Raw genomic sequence first — 20798 nt, 5'->3', positions numbered from 1 at the left:
GCAGTGCCATGTAAAGAAGCTTTGTTATAAAAGAAAATGTGTCTTCAATGAGAAGATTTTGTTTGGCTGTGCAGTGAAAACGTGCAAAAAAAGCAAAAAAACTGATTTTTACAGGAATGAAAACACTGATAACCTGTTGTTTATGTGTCCACATCTCAGTAAAGGCTTACTTAAAATTTTAAAAACTATGAATTATGTGCATGGTCAGTCCATTAGGCAACTTTGTCGGTCTTAACTTTTGACATTGACGTAATCGTCCACAGACAGATTTTAAAGCTCTCTAGGATATTGCATTTGGGGTTTAGGGAATATCACAAGCTAGGTAATCTTGATTGGGGATGACAGTCCCTTTACACTGTCAACATCCTATTTTTAACCAGGTCATTGCACATTGTTGCCCTCAGGCAACCCAATCCGATTTTATCTCTTCCCCTCCCTGGACATTTATGATTATTAAAACATGCATTTAGGATTATCAGCCTCCATCTCAGGTGTCCGCATGCACACTGACGGGAACGCGTTTGATGTTTGTTATTTCTGTTTGCCTTCATCTTTCATCTTTTTAGCTTATCTTGAGGATGGAGCTGATAGAGGGGGTGAAAAATAAAGCTTATGCTTATGTGCTTAAGACTGCAGTTCCTCTAATGGCCACTTGAGGCTTGCTGTGAAAGCAGGTTAGTGGCTTGTAATCACATGGGTGAGGGTCAAATTGAGAGGTGTGCCTACCTGTAGTTTTCTTTATCCCTGCTCTGCTAAAAGTGGGATTTAGTATTTTAGTAGTAAAATCTAGTGTAGCAGAGCAAAGGAAAATGAATGAGCTCAAATAACTAAATATTAAATAAATACGATGTGATTTGTTTCATAAGTTCCAGTAAGAAAGATTAAATAAGATGTACTTTATCACAAAAGCTCCTCTGGAGCTTCAATTAAATAGGATAGTTCAATAAAATATAATATATGACAGCACAGAATATCTGAATAAGATAAGAAAAATAAACTTGGCCAGCTGTATCCTGCTGTGTATAAGTAGATGTTATATGATGATGCTATCGTGGCTGCTTTTCAGCCTAAAGCGAGAATAAAGGTGGAATTTGGCATGTGAAGCTAAAAAGCATCATCAGCTTAAATTCAACCCCTTAAACTAACCTAACAGTGTGCATGGATGCCGCATGTTGCTTTGCACCAGTCTAACATAAGTGACCAGTCATAACACTTCAAACTAACCCGCTCCGTAATCTGCAGAGGTGTTAATGGAGCTGAAGGCTTGACGGGTCACCCTGCTAACTTTAAACCTGAACAAAAAGCTGAGTTGTACAAGAATCGCCTGGTGTGCAGATGTTACGAGGGGCCTGTGTATTTACAGGGGTCCTGACCTCTGTAAACACTGTCTTGATGCCTTCATAGGCTCAGTCACTAGTTTCAGGTCATATTGAATAAGTCATGAAGTCCATTTGGGAACTTATCGTCATTATTAGTCTGAAACGAAGGAGACCTCCATGTCCAATGAGCATGCAGCGTCCAATAAAAGTATTTGCCTCTGGGCTTTGTAACGGGAGCTCACCAACCAAAAAATTATGCCACGGGGGCTACGTCCATCTTTTACGCCGTTAATGATTTCCGTTAATGTCTGCCTTTGGGTGTCTACTAGTCCTCCTTCACCTTTGATCACCTGACTGGATCTCTGCTCTGTGTTTTTGACATCGATGCTTTTTCGAGCATTTGTGTGTGATTTTAGTGGAAAGATTTAGAGGAAAGAAGAAAAGTTCCATTGTTTATGGATGTTGACAGCTTTCTGACATTCAGTCTGAACAACAAAAAGTCCACTGTCACTGAAAAAGGTGTCCAATGACCCTTGGAAGCGACCCGCTCCGAGATCGGGGTCAGACCTGTCCATAAAAGTCTGGAAAATGTTTTGAAATGGGAGAAGTGACACGTGCATACGTGACTTCACTGCCAATTATCGCCCGACGGAAAGTCTGACCTGAAGATTGAGCTGCGGTCCCTAACAGCGCCCTAACGTGATTACGTGGCAGGCGGCATATCTAACTTCATTTCTACCATGATAATCATCAAATTAACTGAACCACAAGCGTACATTTCAACGTTTGATTCACACACTCGCAGCAAGCTCCTGCAGCTCCCCTGCAGGTAGCCCCGCATGTCAAACACCCACTCTAAAAAGAGTCTCCCTTCAACTTGAAATGGCCTCGTTTGAGGTCTTTCAGTTCCACGATGTCCCACTTGACGGATTTAATTTCCGTCATCTTTAGAGATAATAAATGTGAAATGACAAATGTGAAATTTGTTCCAGATTTACCGTGTCCTGTGCTGTGACACGGCGGGCCTGAGTGGAAAAATGTAATTTTACTCATCATTTGTCAGTGCCTCCATATCAACACCCCCTCCACTTTGTATTATCCAGCAATGTGGAGAAATCATTATTTGGGACTCGCTTTTGATTTTTACCCTCAAGTGACCAAGACTGAGTGACAGTCTTTGTGTTTCTCATTTCTGGATTGTTTCCTTCATCTGTGACAGATACTCTAAATTAATCTGATGCACTTATTTTGTTTCTGTTTTACTTCCATTCATCCAGTTACATCCACTTCAGGATTATGGGGGTCTGGGGCTTTACCCCAGCAGTCATAGAGCAAGAGGGATTCACACCCAGCATCTTCATGCTGTGAGGCAGCAGTGCTACCCACTACACCACCACGCTGCCCTTATTTCCCCTTTGTTTGTGTCCCTGAACACTTTTATTTATCTCACACTGACTTGTGTCTGTGCAAAATCAACACATTCCCCCTTTAAAGGGGTGAAAACGTCTGAATTTGGATTCTGGCATCAGTTTGATGCTCACTCCAGAGAAACGCGTTCAAGTCTTGCACATCGAACATGTTTACACTTCATTGTTATTATTTTTTAACATGTTATTGTGTATTTTGTGTTCTTTCTGGGTACCCAAAAGCACACAGCATCATCAAGGACCACAGCCACCCAGCACACCAGCTGTTCTCCTTGTTACCATCTGGCAGACGTTACAGGAGTCTGTGTTTTTACCACCTAGCCGTACGACACCTCAACCACAATATTTAAACACACACACTACGCTCCACAGGATGCACGCAGACGCTGTCCTGCAGTTTCACAGATACATACTACGCTCTGCACTGGTCACGTCATTTTTATTAGTATTTAAATAGAAATAACAACCCTTACTCCGTGCAGTCCTGCACTAACTGACACTCAAACTTTGTGCTGTTCAGTTTGTACTGCTGCTCACTCCTGACACTTTATCTCATTTAAGATTTCTTTTTCTGTTTATACAAGTGTGCACATGTATTTATACTTAGTCTGTTAACATTTTTTACTATATTTTTTGCTGTGTTTTATAAATATTGTGTTTTTTTTTACTATTTTTACTGTACTATACTGCTGAGTGACTGTCTTCTGCTCGTCAAATACATTTCATTGCAATGTTGACGCTGTGCTAACTTGCATATGACAAATAAAACTGAACTGAAACTGCTTCTAAAGTGTTAGCCCTGCAATTGGTTGGTGTCCTGTCCAGGGTGGACCCCACCTTTTGCCCTACGACAGCTGGGGCAGTCTTCAGCCCCGCAGCAGTTAAGAAATTGGACGGATGGATTAATAATTGTCATTAAAACCAGCTTTCATGTGTTCATATGCCATCTTGTCCTGGCTGATGAGTTTGGACACCATATATCTGCTGCAGACACAAAACATGCTTCTTGTTTAACTACTTTACTTTCAGAGTCGTGCTTTTGCAAAAAACGTGACAGCTGGTGTCCTTGAACACAAACAAACATTTTTTCATAACTGTCTCACATTTTCTTCTATGAGACTCAGCTGTGCAGTGTGCTCGTGTCAGTTCAACATCGAAATGTAGACGAGCCGAACCTCTGACAGTCATTACAGTCGGGCTCTCTGTGTGGGCTCTCAGTCGTCCCGGTCATGTTAGTCTGGAGTGGTTGAGTCAAAGGCAGCTTCTCAATCCGCCTTTATTGGCCTGAGCTGAAGAACTTCTGAATAAAAAGTGAAACATGTTCAAGAACCTAAAAGTTTCAATGCCTTTTAGTATTTAGTATTTAGTATTTATTTATTGTCATTGTCAAGAACAATGAAATTGCGTTTGGGGCTTCCATACAACCCAAAAAAAAGAAGAAAATAATAAATACCCCTTAAAACCCAAGTGTACATATTTAACCCAGTGTGACTCCAATGCAATAAGACAATCCTTAGCAATAATGTTCGTAGAAATTCAGACAAAGACCTGAGAAACATGACAAAATACAACAATGCAACCCATTCAATATTATTGTACTGTGAGATATGATATCAGATATGATAGTTATCTATTTAAGAAAGAGGGGGGGGGGGGGGGGGGGCAGGGGGGGGAAGAGAATAAAGATATGATGCACCAATGCAGACCAGTTCATTGCTATTAAGAAGTTGGATATGGTTATTGTCCGTGAGAGGGGGGCAGAGAGTTCAGGAGCCTCACAGCCTGTGGATACAGGCTGTTGGCCAGTCTGGATGTTCTGGCCTGTATAGACCTGTACCTTCTCCCTGAGGGCAGCAGATGGAAAAGGTGGCGCGCAGGGTGATGTTGGTCCCGCAGGATACTGTGCACCCTCCTCAGACAGCGAGTGGGGAAGATATTACTGATCTCTGGCAGACTTGTTCCAATAATTCTGCCAGCTTCTTTCACCACCCGCTGGAGTGCTTGCTGATCGGCCTTGGTGCAGCTGGGGAACCACACTAGAAATCCATACGTCAGAACGCTGCTGATGGCACAGTTGTAGAAGTTCAACATCAGAGATCTGGGAATGTGTGCGCTCCGCAGTCTCCTCAGGTAGTAGAGGCGCTGTTGGGCCTTCCGTACAACTGAGGTGATATGGTTGCCCCAGGACAGGTCCTCGGTCACAGTTACCCCCGAGGACCTGTCCTGGGGCAACCATATCACCTTTGAAGGTGTTACCAGTGAGCGGATCCTGAAGTGAGACCCAAAAGAGAGTGATTTCCTTTCAAATGGCTTTATTGTGCAGACTGAGCAACATGGGAGGATAACTCTGAGAGAGAAGGAAGGAGAGTCAGTCCTGACAGAATCGGACGCTGAGCTGTTCATGAAATGTTTCAGGAGGTGATAGTGAGACTTGGTCAGGATGTTTATTTGGGGAGAGTGAGCCAAATGTGAGAGACCGGGACTCCACCTGCAGATGGAGCTCAGATGAATCCAGCTCGAGAGATTTAGAGAGATGTTAAAGCACAACAGATGACCAGTGCAGGACCATGACAAACAGAAGTCTGGCTGCTGTTGACTCAACCATCTTAGTCCATAATCAGCGGCTCTCTCTGTTTCTAAATCCAAACATCTCGTTGTGGATGTGTAATTGTTCGTGTCCAGGAGCAGCTGGATTTAAGCAGGAGGCAGAGATGATTCAGCAACACGATAAAACAAACCGAGCATTTCTGAAGTGGCACGTAGCCGATAGGACTGCACAGTTTGTGCTTTCAGCTAAACCTGTAAACTTAAACAGATCAAACTTTATTCACTTTATTTAATGATCTCAGACTGCTGTCACCTGCACCTTCGCACTCCTTTGGCCTGAACACCTTGGGGAGCAGATGGGTCGCTCATTAAATTCTTCAGTTTTTCTTACGCATCGCTTCAGAGATAATTGTCTAAATTATTATTTACTGAGCTTGTCATATTATTGCAGATTTTTATTCCCACCGCAAAGAAAAAACAACCACTTAAATATCCTCGACCTCCGTGTGTGTGTGTGTGTGCAATTCTTGAGTATTTATGACTATATCCACTTTGACCTTTGACCTATTTTAATCTGAAATCGTTTTGAGTGAAAAGTATGATCCTCATTATGTTTTTTTTTTTAATTTGTTATCTCTGACCCATTTAATTTTACATATGTGTGAATAGTATCATTATTATTTACTCCATAATCCTCAATTTTGCAAACATTAGACCAAAGGAAAGCTATTTTATTTTGTATATTATTAATAGTCACTTTATTTTAGGCCACATGGATGCTTCGTATATTTTATACCATAACACATAGACTGTTGACATGTCTGTGCTGACATTGCATCAGGAGTTCTCCACATGCAGCCCGTTTGACTTTGAGAGCAGTGGGAGACGGCGAGCACCTGCACCCTTCAGTGCCTTTCTCGTGACTGTAGGATGGGCTAATTGGCTTGGGATACACAAGTCCGGAGGGCTCTGCAGGACACATATCAAAGACAGATCCACATAGGAGACAGGAAACAGGGAAGGAACTGGAAAGTACTTTATGTTCTGAATATCTGCCAGAGTAGAACAGGCTGTGGAATTCGCTGATTGGCTAACCGTGGTAGACCCTTCTCAATAAACTGAGAAGCTCCCTAGAGCCCAGCTGCTGCTGCTGCTGCTGCTGCTGCTGCTGCTGGCCCGTCTTCCACCGAGTTTGAATCTGCTCGTTACAACTTACCCCCCGGGGAGTGGTTTGTGTCTATTTTTTCTGCATGAATCCGTATTTCAATAAGTGATTTTCCAGAAGCTGCATCTCCGTTTTTACCTATTTTAAAGTTTTAAATAGTAATAAAACTGTAATTCAGGAGTACAGTTCTGTCCTCAGCTCCAGCGTCTGAAACAACAGGATGGACGTGAAGCGTACGTCATTTGCGGCTAAATCGTGGGTCTCAATTTAAAGAATAATGACAGTGCTTAGGCAGAAGGGTGGTAGACTGTTCCAACAGCAAACGTGTGAAAAATCACAGCTTGTGAGACTTTCTCTAATGATATCTCTCCCTATTAGTCTCAAAGCAGAAAAAGGTCACAGTGCCACTACGAATCGAGCACAAATTCCCATCTAGGGACACGAGGCCAAAAAGGAAAAGGCAAAAAAAATGTGATAAATGAAACAGAGTCTCCTCATCTGGTCTTTCTTCTTCTCTTGCTCTCTTTACAGATAATGTTTATAGGCGATGTCTTGCAAATGGGACGTGGGCGTTGAAGGGGAACTACTCCATGTGTAAGGCCATCCTTCACGAGGAGGTAAGAGTCAGCTGTCTGCACGTGTCTTGATTAATGTGGCCTTTAGGGAGGATCCTAAAAGTGTGGAGCCTACTGCATGGTAATCAGAAACAGACAAAGGCAAGGTTAGTGGTGGAAGACGCCGCTTTGCTCGAGGCTTACTGGAATATTTATAGTAAATATGACTTCGGGGTTTGTTTGCCTGCAGACAAAAGAGCGAAACATCACTGAAAATACGGCAGATTGCCCGAGAGCATCTCTTTAAGGAATCTACTTGTTTTGATTTGTGCACTGCAGCGTGCTTTTAATGTCACCTTGCCCCAAGTTATTGAGGCGTCGCTGGTTTCAAATGTAGGTGAAAGCTTTAAATCAGCTTATCGACCTGCAGCTTTTTCTCTTCTGAAACACGGGTTTCATTTAAAAGAAAAGAAAACTTCCTCAAAAGAAACAACAGTGATTTTTCTAAACAGCATTGTCCTCCGGTGATGTGAGCGACTCGTGAAAGCCGAGAAGAAAACAGCCAGTCAGCACGCTGCTGTTATGGTCCTGCTGTGCTCTACATTTTAATCATTCACGTTTTTTTTCTTCCACTTTTTCTACTCATTTTTTTTTTTTGTTCGTATCCGATGCGTCCTCGTGCAGTGTTTCGAGTGTTGTAAGTGCTCTTTTTCCCCCCTAAGGACTGAATGGTCCTGATAAAAATGCAGAACATGCTGAACCAAATCGAGCAGGAACAAATACACATTTCAAGTATCATTTCAGGGGGTCAAGTACTGCACTAGACCCCCTGAAATTACAGATACACGCGAGGCAGACAAATGCACACTAGGTGACCATTGTCATTGTTGCTTTAAAACACCACCTGGAGCAAAGGTAGATGGTAAGATTCAGCTTTTAGTTCCAAAGTCGACAGAAGGTTGTGTTTGTTCGTTTGTGGGTTTCGCCGCTGTTTGGCTTCACGTGCTTTTATTTACTTCACATACCTATTTTTTGTGCCTTCACTTTATTTCCACGATACAGAGCGCAAAAGATGGATGTATCCACTGTCACGTTAACTTGATTTATAAGCCTTTGTCCTATTAAGCGATCAAGTCCATGAAGTAAATCAGGAAACCATTACTGACGTCATATAGAGAGGGAGCAGAGGATCGTTTTCCCACAGAAATCATTCTGCAGCCACACTAATGTTCCCCTGGTGGCCATTAAAAAGAAGGCACTTATTCATTAGCTTCACTTTTCAGACCTGAAAGACACATCTGCTTTCCATGTGAAAATCTAACACCCAGTCCGTTTAAATGTGATGGAGGGGATCGCAAACAAGCATTTATAATGTCTTATTGACTCTATTTGCATAATTGCGTGAGTCCTCTTCTGTTTCAGTGCACCATGAAAGTGGCTACTGCATTTATGCGCGTGCTCCTCTGTCTTCTCTGCCATTATCACATCTTTCTGAGAGAGGACGGGCGGAGCAGCAGGAGAGAAAAGCACTGATAGTCCTAACTAACCAGAAGCTAGTCTGGCTGAGAGCAGTCAACCTGATAACTGACAAAAAGTTGGAGTCTAAATCCTAATCCTGCATTATGGGATAAGACCGATGCTCTTTTAAAACACCAAAACAATGCCGGCTCTGCTCTCAGTGCTGTCATCTCACTCTTTCAATCCCAATCCCACTGCTACTACAGAAGATTTTAAACCTTAAATTGGCTTAAAATCTATGATTCTTCTTTTTTTTATCAGTGCCGTAGTGCTTAGAAATCATAACTCCATCACAATGAAATGTTAGGGAATAGTGTCAGCTGTGGATTAATATACATCTGCTGCTCTAGTGAGCGCTCAGAGCAGCCAGGAGGTGCCCGCCTGATTTAGTTGGCTTGATTCGGTGGTTATTTGATTGTTTATTTTGCTCAATCTCACCCTAAGAGAACGGGTGAGGAGAATAGAATGAATTTAGAAACAGGCGACAAGTCACTTTTTCCTCCCAGTGTACAAAAGTTAAACCAAAATATCTTTAGAATATCTCTGAATTTGCAGTTATTTATTTATTAACCTTTATTTAACCGAGAAGTGAAACTCCTCAGAGTGAGTAAGATCTGTTTTGTGAGAGTGAGCCCAGATTTGAAGCATTAATCTTGCATGTTTTTTGATGATGTAGTAGAGAACTAATTTCTGAGGTATTTCTGGCTTTGCTTTCCTCAGACATCTGGAGAGGCTGATAGTAGAACCGCTGCTCCTTTGCATTTAAAAAAGCGAGGTAATTCAGACTTCTAATCACGATCCACCCGGCTGCCTTCAGTTGGAGGTTTACAGGCTTGTCTAGCTCACAGAAGACCCAGAGGTGGACCCTGAACATCTCACTGAGATTATATATGCAATCGTCCCTGTAAATGCCTCAGGATCACCCAGGAGGAGCTGGGAAGTGTTGCCAAGGAGGAGAGCGTCTAGACGGACTTGTTTAGCCTTGGAGGGATTTCTATAATGCCATTCTTACTCTGAAATAGGGGCTCCATTAACACATTCGCCTTACACGTGAAAGGTCCCCAGTTTGAAACTGGGAGCAGACACAAACCCAGCTTCAGTGCATCACAAGCTCAGCTAATTGGGAGGTTTGCATCAGGAAGGGCGTTTGGTGTCAAACCTGTGCTAAGTCAGCATGTAGATCCATCTGCTGTGGTGACCACTCGGGAAATAAGGGAGCAGCAAAAAGTACCGTCTCCATTCTTCCTCTTAAATACACCCGCCTGTTTTTCTATCCAGGGAAACGACTTTTAATGAGCAGAGCGCCATAAGATTATCATCACTGAAAGAATCAAAGACGTCGGCAACAGTTCAGGGGAGTGAAAAAGTCTGTACTGAAATATTGAGCTGGGAAAATTAGCAGCAGGTACAATAATTGGAAATATTGATTCAGTGTTGATTGAAAGGCGCTTTCTCAACATCAAAGTTGTGCCTGCTTTGACCCCGAGGCAACCTTTCCGACCTCAAGTCAATGCCGAGAGCAGAGCTGTTTGCCGAACACGATGTGTGTGAACGATTCAAATGAAAACGAAACGGTTTTAGTTTGTTGAAATTTAAAATATTACCCCACTCTCTGCAGGTTGTCAGCGCCACATGAAACAGAGACACGCTTACTTTGCCGCTGCATCACCTCTTATTTTAATGTACCCTTTTTAGCATTTGGAAACGTTTGCAGAGTGAATCTTAAGCTGTTGTGACTGACATAGTCTTATTTTTGGAATATGTGCAGAATGTGATTTAGTAAATAAGTAAGACCATGCCTGGAAAAGAAACATGAGCAATATTACCGTTGGATTTATAAAACATTTTGTTCTAACCGCCATGCATAAGCTTGTGCAATCTGCATAACATCCCTACTTCTGTATATAAGGAAATAGTTGAAGCCCAGGTGACGTAGAGAAAAATGTGAGGATGTTGTAAGAGAGAAGCCTGCACCTCTAAAGCACGAAAGTCCAACTGAAGAAACTGAAATGATTGTGTCCAAAGAGGAAATCAGAGAAAGTTGAGCTGTTTTTTAAGATGTTAAAACATTTAAGAGAAGGTCAGATAAATATTCTTTAAATGGAAAGGTTAAAGCCAACACCTTTCCATTTTGGGAATTAAAGTATCCGAGAAAACCAAATTAATGACCAAAAGACAATAATAATTGTTGCACACTTCCAGGCGTGCATGAGTTCAGAATCGTTCTCTTTACTTGCTCATTTGCAACTGCAAATACAAAACACAAGCACTTCAGTTTAGTGTAGCTGCACTCTGCAGGCTATCTGCGCAGTAAAACACACAGGACCCCAAAGCCGCCCGATTCAGTGCCTGCGTGAGCACCACCAGTGGGAATCATCATTGACCAGAATATTCTAGCTGGATTGCCAGTGAGCACAGTATGTGTCAAAATAGTAATAAAGAACTGAATGCATAACGTAACAATGATAAGAAGGCCAAACACATGAAATTATGGAGGCAGGGAGGCAATATCTATTACAATACTTTCATCTTGTCCACCCATTACATGAGTTTCACATAATTCTAATAATAAATAGTAGTATTCATTTTAAAGACTTGTTTAAATTCACTAAAACAGCCAGGTCTTCATTTGTTCATACGCAGGCACCTCTAAATCTGTAAGTTAGTAAATGAGGCTCATTGTGTGGATGGCAGCTTACGTATGAACCAGTACAGCCTCTCACGTCCTCGGCACCAATCTGATACTTATTCCAATAAGCAGGACAAAAATGCAGCTTTCAGTCTAAAAGTCCCAGACTGGACTCGGTGTCACCGGGAAGCGTTGAGATTTGAAAAATCTACCTCTCGGATTAATATTCACCTGTGAACATTTCTCAACTACCTTAAGTTTTGCTTTTAAAAGTATTAATTGTAATAATTATAATTAATATATGTTCATTCTTAATTAATACAGCCTCACAAAATCCCCATTTTCTTGGTTGCCATGAATGAAGACCCTCAAACAAAATATCCGTCTTATTAAAATACACAAAAACAGAATAAAACCAGCAGACACACAGCTTTTTGTTTTTTTGAAAGCAGAGTTGTGAAGACATGCTTTCGTGTAATTAGGTTGGCAGTTAGTCATTTGTACTTTATAGATCTGTGAGGATGAGAAAACAGAGTTTGGAGCGAGACCCTTCATTTACTGCCTTTTTTTTTCCACGGACTTACTGATCCATCGATCCCTTCAGGAGATGGATATAGAGCGTCTCACCTTTTACAAATATGTGTCTCAGTTTTTCTTCCACCAGGTATCAGCAGCGCTGTGATTGACATCAGAGGAGAGAGGGGGGACGTGAAGTAGCTTCCCTTTAAAGTTCAGGCTGTATTGAACCGGATATTCAGCGGTTCCACTGGGAGAAGAAACTGAGTGGATCAAAGGCTTATTAGAAAGTTTGTTTGAGGAAAAGAAGAATCCTCATTTCCTTTTGGGTCTTCCTCGAGGTTATTTTCTCAAATATAAGTGTCTTTGTTGTTTCTTATAAGGAGAGTGAGTCAGGTTTGGTTTTATGGCCCACACATTTTGTGAGACCCGAGGCTACTGGTGGTGGTGGGTGGGTCTTATATTATCTTCTTGCCATCCACCCCCTCCTCTCCTTTCAGGCTCAACTCGGTTCTCTCGTATCCATTTGAAAAACCTCCCATTTTCTTGATTTATACCTAGAAGTGTTAGCCTGCTCTACAGAAGTGCCTGTTGCAGAACTGATTCACGCACGTTTTTTATATCTATACACAAATGTCCATACACTGCATGCAGTAGAAATCAATGCACTCTTTGGTTATATGCGGTTAGACCTTTGGAAGAGATCTTTGTATTTTGCTCATTCACACTGAACGCATCATTGAATAGTGCGTGGAGCCCGAGGATGACAGCTTTAACAAAAGCTAACTGGAGTCAACAAACCGCAGTCAGATAAATGAAAGCACGTTGGAGGTGTGGTTTAAAGCTTCCTCTGATTTGTAAAAATACTCAGGGCTTTTCAGTCTGACGCATCTTCTTGAAAAAAGAGCTCTGAGGAGATTTGCATAAACCCAAAAAGTACCGTTAGAGATTTAGTCCAGCAGTTACTCTTCATAGAAGAAAGTTACTAAAGCCTTAAATGATTCACAGGACCTGGTTAACATGAGGAGACTGTAGACATAAATATCACAACTGCCTGCTGGAGTCTGAACACTTCTATCACGCTGCTGACTGGGGAGATGTTATGTGGGCTAGTGCAGCTAGAGATGAGCTCTATGGGGAGAACGCAGCACCGTGACGCAGTGTAAGAAGGTCCTTCATACATCGTGAACTCGTCATGTACATGGTGAAGCACGGCGGTGGTGGCACCAGGATTTTGGCTGATTCATGGAGGGTGAAATTCATTTGCAAATTTTAACAAATTGTTTTGAAACACAGTGTCCAGGTTCTCAACAATGACACCGCTGGACTACATCTACTTAATGTCAATGTGGATGATGATCTTGGGGACTGTTAGTTATTGCCAATAGTTTGGAGATTTGTAGTTTGTTTTACCTTTAATGCTTTTAATTATTTTACAATATTATTAGATTTATATTAAAATTGATTTGCCCCACTCTAGTTATGACTTTTATTTAGTGGGGATGCAGAAAATGCATAAATGTTTCTGTGGTTGTTGCTAATCTGTTGCTAACTCTGTTTTATCCTGCTGGAAATGTAGTTAATAGAACACAGATTAGAAAAATGAAAACTGACAGTCAGTAATTTGTCTCTCTGTCACTGGTAACATTAATTTAAACTGAAATGATTTTCACATCGCCTTCATCAGAGTCAAACCTGAACATACTGAACATTTGAGTAGATTTTTTTTTTGCCAGGATTACTTTTTGGCTTTATTTGCAGTACCAACATTATATTTTTGCCTTTTTTATAGCTTTCTTATAAATTGACCCATTTTTTGTAGCACATTGAAATTATGTATCCAGTGTCTCTTGAAGAGCCTGATTGTGGATTTAGGATTTATTCAACCAGCTAATTCAAAGAAAACCTGGCTATGCTGAGCTGGCTATGTAGTGCACTGTTGTAGTGTAGTTGTGTTTGAATCACACTGTTTGCATTCTCTCCATTCCCTGCTCCACCTGGTGTTGACACCATCCGTAATTAGCGATCACATGGTTGGATCACCAGTGTGGAGTTGACTGCCCAACTCTACACTGACTCCAAAATTACCAAAGAAAATCCAACTTTTGGAGCAGTCCAGACCAAACCAAGGCTGTACATCCCACTGATGCTTCTGCTGTGTCTCTGTGGGTCATGCTAACTTGGCACTCTCAAACTTTGTTTAGGGGGAAACGATCCATCACACAAATCTGTTTATAACACTCTGATTAGTGCAAAGCTCCTTGCAGCTTTCCTAAAAGTGATCTTTGCACGAATCATTTTAAACATCCTCTGCACCCAAAGCGAAATGCAGATATTTGACACGTTGCATTAGCTGCATTAGTGATGTCCGGCGTGCTTAGCACGCTTGCTTTTTGTGACCTCGTCATTTCCCTGAAAAGGAGGTGGAAAGTGCGAAGTTGGCAGTACACAAAAAGCCACAATAGGCTTATATAATCCAAAATCATCCTTTAACACAACAGCAATACCATGAGCTGACCTCAAAGAGCTGCTCACATCCTGAGAATCTGGCTGAGCTGAAGCGGTTCTCTGAGGACAAGTGGTCCAAAACTCGTCCAGGACATTGTGCAGGTCTACTGGCAACACTTGTCAGAGATAACTGATGCCAGAGTTATTAAATTAAGATATTTAATCCAAGGATTCAACAACTTTTTTTACACCAGATTTGTGAATGTTTAATGTCATGCTCAAAAATTGTGTGTGTGTGTCTTTACTTGTGATTTGGATAAAGATCAGATCACATTTTATGAATAATTAAAGCAGAAAATTCCACACATACTCTTTTCTTGCCGCTAACCGCTCCTGTCGGTAATTACTCATTATTCCTTCTGTCATGTGACCTTTAAAATGTTCCCTTTAAACGATGGGAAACAAAAAGTCTACAGTCCTTTAACCGGTGCGCACGACATCCTGCTGTGAAGGAGGGATTTTTGACATATCTTGGATTTATCTTGGACATATCTCGCACCATCCGCTCCGAGCTCCCTGACCTGCACTCAATCTACAGCAGGCGGGGAAGGCCAGGAAGATCGTGAAGGACCTCAGCCATCCCAACAACAGACTGTTCTCTCTGTTGAGGTCAGGAAAGCGATTCCGCTCCCTGAAGACCAACACAGAGAGACTGAGGAGGAGCTTCTTCCCGCAGGCGATACGGTCTCTCAATCACACCACCACACAGTACTGACCCACACATATAGTTCTTACACACACACTGGACTTTCTGGACTTTGTTTTTGCACAACACTGGTCACTATATTCTTCATTTCCAGTTAATACTTGTACAGCTGCTGTTATTGTGTATATATTTATTTATATTTAGATTTCTTCATACATTCTTATATAGTTCTATATTGTGTATTTTGTTGTACAGTTATTTTATTTTCAACTTTAATTTATATATTTTATCTTATTCTTCCCAGTTAAATTTACCCTTCATTCTAATTTGTGTTGTACAGTTATTTCATTTTTAACCTTAATTTATATTTTATTCCTTCCTAGTTAAATTTACCCTTTTTAATTTTTCATATTTATTTCCTATCTTATTCATAGCCTTTCCTTTTTTTGTTTTCTTTAGGTCACGAGTAGTTGTCCAAGCATTTCACTACATATCGTACTGTGTATGACTGTGTACGTGACAAATAAAATTTGAATTTGAATTTGAATTTGATTTTAACTGGTGTTTTTAATTAGTAATGATTCCTAATTGCATTGCATTCTGTAATTAGAGCACGCAGTGACGCTTTTCATAGCACTGCTGCGCTGTGCAGGCACTCTAACTGATTCAGCCACAGTTCGTAATCAGGTAGACACAGAGCACATGCTCGTTTTCATCATCAATATCGTATCAGGTTTTTTCTGCTTCTATTATTGCTGCATTTGTTTTCTTCCACCGTGAGCATTTTAATGTGAGCGCTCGCATAAACGGGGGAATTTTACACATGATTGCACATTATTTCACTCGTATTCATCATTTCACACACAAAATAGACTGGTGCCTACTTTAGTCAGAGGCATTATCAGAGGAAAAGTAAAACATCAAAATCTTATATTTTTTCTTTTCCCTCTTGGAGCGCTCTCGGGGCTGCTGTTTATTTTTAACCTGACAGCTGCACATTAGACTTTAGTAAACTGGATCCATTTAAATATCAAAGGTTACTCTGAGTCCCACAGGCTAATCACACAGATGTGGACATGTTGAACTTTTACTGTAGTGATCTATCACACCAAAAATAAAGACAAAAATCTAGCTTTGCAGTACACCCCACAGCTCTGAGTCGTCTCCTCACAGCCTCCTGTTTTCTCGTAGCCTCGCTTGCTTTTTGATTTCTCTTTGTTTCACATTTTCAGCTGCTTTTGTTTGGAGGCTTTGATTTCCAGGTTTCCAGGTCTTTGGACTTTGTGTAGTTTAGCCACTGAAAGGCTCACTTTTATTTGACTTTTTCTTGCATCTGGGTGCTCTTTTGCATTTCACGACACTTAATTTTTGGTTATTTTGTTCTGCTTTTAGTATGTTTTTATGCCCTTGGAAGTCCTGTGAGCCTTTACATGTGATACTGAGCTATACAAATAAAACTGGAACGAAATCGCTGCACTTTTTGTCCGCCTGTCCCACATACTGAGACAGTGTCCGGCATTTTGACTGGATCTAGTTTATATAAACAAACACGCGAGTCAAACAGGTGTGCTAATAAACCTTAACAGACTGAACAGCAGCTGAAATCTCATTTTTGAGAATATTAAAAAAGAAATACTCAGGAGTGCATTTCAGCCTAAGTGTCCCACACAGTCACAATCTTTGCCCCGTGTTTAGTTTCTTAGGATCTGATGAGGCTGAATGTATTAAACTTCACAAATGAAGGATTTGTTGCCTTATATCTACTGAGATTTACCAAAGGAAGTAATCGGTAACTCAGTTTAAATGGCATTGTTTCAGACTCTGTTTAACAGCTGCACACAAAGAAACAGCAGTTCTGTAACCTGGTTTAATCTGTGAGAATGAACAGCTTCTGTTTAAAGGTAGAAATCTGACTGAAAAAATGTAGCAGGGTTCGATCTGTAGTGAGGACACAGTGTGTGGACTGTAGTCGTGTGTACTAATGAGATAACTAATGACTAACAAAGGCATTCATGGTGTAACTTTGACTGCAGTGAAAATGAGTGAAACTAGTTTTTAGTTTTTCTAGTTTTATTGGCACAAAGAACATTTCTCTTCATAAAGGACCCGATATGTGGCGGCCAGATAAAATATTAAATCCATGTGACAATGAGTGAAGTAACCGCCGGCAACACAAAGCCTCAACTTCAAGACAGGTTTATTGAAGCGACTGCCAATAAGAGCGTACGGTCCTTTTGACTTAGACCTATGACAAGGTGCTGAATAATATTAGAGAGACACCGAGGCAGCCGAAGCCTGGAAGGTCTGCTAGCAACCAGCCATCAGCCACAAGTACCTAAAATATGTTTTAAAAAATTAATCTCGTTGGATGAATTTATTTTAATTCCTTTTTGCATAAAAATGATTTTTAAAAAACCTTCAAATAGAAATAAAATATGTCACTCACTCAAAAAATATTTATCCCAAAAAACTGACTTTTCCATGTACTTTCTTTGCATAAATATAATGTTAAATGTTAAATTTGATGGAATTTGGTCAAATGAAATTTACTTGACTTGTATACAGTTAGTTTAAACCAACTTATTTTCCTTAATTATTAAAAAAAACTTCTTTTTTATAAAGTTCATCTGCATTTTACTCAAAATTATTGCTTCATGTTCACGAGGGCAAAGAATCAGTTTTTTCAGTGTGGATAAAGGAAACCCTTTTGATAGTGTTGTGGAGGTAAGCATTAACGACACAGAGCTCTCAGTCCTCACTCCTTCTTTATTCGTCTCTCAACAACAACTGAGCATATCGCGCCACAAAACACGGAACACACTTCCTTTACACTGGGTGTGAGTGGAGCCCTCTAGTGGTCCACCACACATGCCCCCCCCGAACACCCAGCAGAACTAGTCCAGGATCCGGGGCTTAAGCAAACGGCCGGAACGGCTGAACTGGGGGGGTGGGGAAACGACAGAGGGCAACCCAGCCCGGGAGCGAGGCTGGCACTGGCGGTCAGAAAAAGCTGCAGACGACTCCGTTGATTTTGGGTCGCTCCTGGGGGGAAAAACAGAATCCATCAGCTCGGTGGCAGGTGGGCGGCCGCGGCGAGGGGCCTGGGCCGGGACCACCTGATCCTCTTGCATAACATATGCAGGCTTAAGCCTGTCAACAGAGACAACTTCCTCCCGACCGCCAAAGTCCAAAATGAAATGTTTGTTGCCTGGTTTAAGAACCCTGTATGGCCCGTCATATGGTGGACGCAGCGGAGTCCTATGGGCATCGTGCCTGACGAAAACAAAACGAGCAGAGTCCAACGAACTCGGAACAAAAGTGTCAGGCAGGCAGTGGTGCACAGGACCAGGAACAGGAAATGAGTCTCTTGGGGGGCGAAAAGGCAACAAAGAGGTATCGAAACATGGGGGAGGGCTCTCAGGTAAGAATTCCCCAGGGACCCGGAGAGGCTGGCCGAGGACCAGTTCAGCCGGGGAAACCCCGAGGTCTTCTTTAACCGCGCTACGCAATCCCAGCAAAACCCACGGAAGACGGTCGACCCAGTCGCCACTCGTTAAGGAAGCCCGGAGCGCGGCCTTAAGTGACCGGTGAAACCGTTCGCACATCCCATTAGCTTGCGGGTGGTATGCTGTGGTGCGGTGGACCTTGACTCCCAGGCCGTCAGCCATAGCAGACCAAAGCTCGGAAACAAACTGGGGGCCCCTGTCCGAGGTAATGTCAGCAGGGGGGCCGAAACGTGAAACCCACGTTGACAAAAATGCCCTGGCCACCGTCGCCGCTGTCGTGGACGCCAGGGGGACCGCCTCCGGCCACCTGGTTGTGCGGTCCACCACAGTCAAAAGGTGCGTGAAACCCTGTGACTGCGGCAAGGGACCAACCAAGTCCACATGAACGTGATCGAAACGCCTACCTGGGACACGGAAAGGTTCGAGGGGTGCCTGTGTGTGCCGGTGGATTTTCGAGCGTTGGCATGGGATACAAACCGCCGCCCATTCTTTCACCGTCTTGCGAAGGCCCGGCCAAACAAACCTGGCGCTGACCAGCTTGACCGAGGCCCGTACGCCGGGATGAGAGAGGGCATGCACCGAGTCAAAAACACGACGACGCCACGAACGGGGAACCACCGGGCGGGGGCGGCCGGTGGAAATGTCGCAAAGAAGGTGCGGACCGCCGTCCCACACCGGGGTGTCCTCCAGCACGAGGCCCGTTTTCGTTGACTGAAGGGCAAGGACGTCCGGGTCAGCACGTTGCTCGGCGGCCATGGCAGCGTAGTCGATGCCAACATACACCGGAGAAACCAACACACGTGAGAGACAGTCAGCGACGTGATTGGACTTACCAGCCACATGCTGAATGTCTGTAGTAAACTCTGAAATGGCCGCCAACTGGCGCTGCTGGCGTGCGCTCCATGGGTCAGAGACCTTGGACATCGCAAACGTCAAAGGTTTGTGGTCAACGTACGCAGTAAAGTTGCGACCCTCGAGGAAAAAACGAAAATGTCGTGTCGCGAGGTGCAGGGCCAGCAACTCCCTGTCAAAAACACTGTACCTGCGTTCAGCATCCCTGAGCGTACGACTGAAAAAGGCGAGCGGTTGCCAGAGACCTGAAACCCGCTGTTCCAACACCCCACCCACTGCCACGTCAGAGGCGTCGGTGGTCAACGCGATCTCTGCCGACGGAAGCGGGTGGGCCAGCAGGGCGGCGTCAGCCAGCGCAGACTTAGCTGCGGAAAACGCACGGACGCGTTCTGGCAGCCAGTCAACCGGATCTTTGGCTGTTTTACCCTTTAAGGCAGCATAGAGTGGCTGTAGCAGGTGGGCAGCTCTGGGGAGAAAGCGGTTGTAAAAATTTATCATCCCCAAGAACTCCTGCAGCGCTTTAACTGACGTGGGACGCGGAAAAACCGAAACGGCCTGGACTCTGTCGGGCAACGGAACCACACCTTCAGCGGAAATGCGGTGCCCGAGGAAATCCAGAACAGGCAACCCAAACTGGCACTTGGAAGGGTTGATGATCAGGCCGTGCGCTGCCAAACGCTGGAAAACCTGGCGCAGATGGGACTCGTGCTGGCTTGCTGAGCAGCTGGCCACCAATATATCGTCCAGATAAACAAAAACGAACGGCAGCCCACGCAAAACGGAGTCCATCAGCCGCTGAAAGGTCTGGGCAGCACCTTTCAGGCCAAACGGCATGCGCAAAAACTCGAACAAGCCGAAGGGGGTAATGACAGCGGTTTTAGGAACGTCTTCGGCGCGCACGGGAACCTGGTGATACCCCCGCACCAAGTCAATTTTAGAAAAAATCGATGTTCCCGCGAGATTGGCAGAAAAATCCTGAATGTGGGGGATGGGGTAACGGTCATTGTCCGTGGCATTATTTAAACGGCGGAAATCTCCGCATGGCCGCCACCGACCGTCCGATTTGGGCACCATGTGAAGCGGAGAGGCCCATGCACTGTTCGAACGCTGTACAATGCCAAGGCGCTCCATGGCTGCAAACTCTTCCCGAGCGACGGACAGTTTCGCGGGGTCGAGGCGGCGCGCGCGTGCGAACACCGGGGGCCCGACCGTGGGAATATAATGCTCAACCCCATGCTTCGTTACCGTGTTAGAGAAATTAGGGACAGACAGCGATGGAAACTGTAAAAGCAAGCGCTGAAAAGCATCCCCGGAGGTCACTACATTAGCTCGAATCAGGGGCTCGGCGGCCCGGGTAAAACAGGGTAGCGAAGAAAACGAAACAGCATCGATTAAACGTCTGTTAGCCACATCGACAAGCAGTCCATTAGCACACAGGAAATCAGCTCCCAAAATAGGTACAGAGCTAGCAGCAACAACAAAGTTCCACTGGAAATCCCGGCCATGAAAACAAACAGTCACCAACCTTTCCCCAAACGTTTTGATGGGAGAGCCATTAGCTGCAATGAGCTGCGGCCCACAGTTCGCTGCTAGTCCGTCGGCAGCGGTAGG

General features: G+C 43.4%; 1 protein-coding gene across 1 annotated transcript in view; it reads left to right on the top strand.

Moving 5' to 3' along the window:
* Window positions 1-20798, top strand: part of LOC146568943 (corticotropin-releasing hormone receptor 1-like) — a 101106-nt gene that overhangs the window by 36468 nt on the left and 43840 nt on the right. Inside the window, exon 5 of the mRNA XM_085285377.1 lies at window positions 6990-7075. Coding sequence (XP_085141503.1) covers window positions 6990-7075 — 86 coding nt within the window. The remainder of the gene's footprint in view (window positions 1-6989; window positions 7076-20798) is intronic.

Source organism: Mchenga conophoros, linkage group LG8 (genome assembly GCF_057382185.1).
Source record: "Mchenga conophoros isolate Kocher_MC1m ecotype Shallow Benthic linkage group LG8, M_conophoros_male_GT1.1, whole genome shotgun sequence".
NCBI classification, from domain to species: domain Eukaryota; kingdom Metazoa; phylum Chordata; class Actinopteri; order Cichliformes; family Cichlidae; genus Mchenga; species Mchenga conophoros.
The sequence above is the reverse complement of the archived record's forward strand: the minus strand, read 5'-3'. Positions and strand labels throughout refer to the sequence as shown.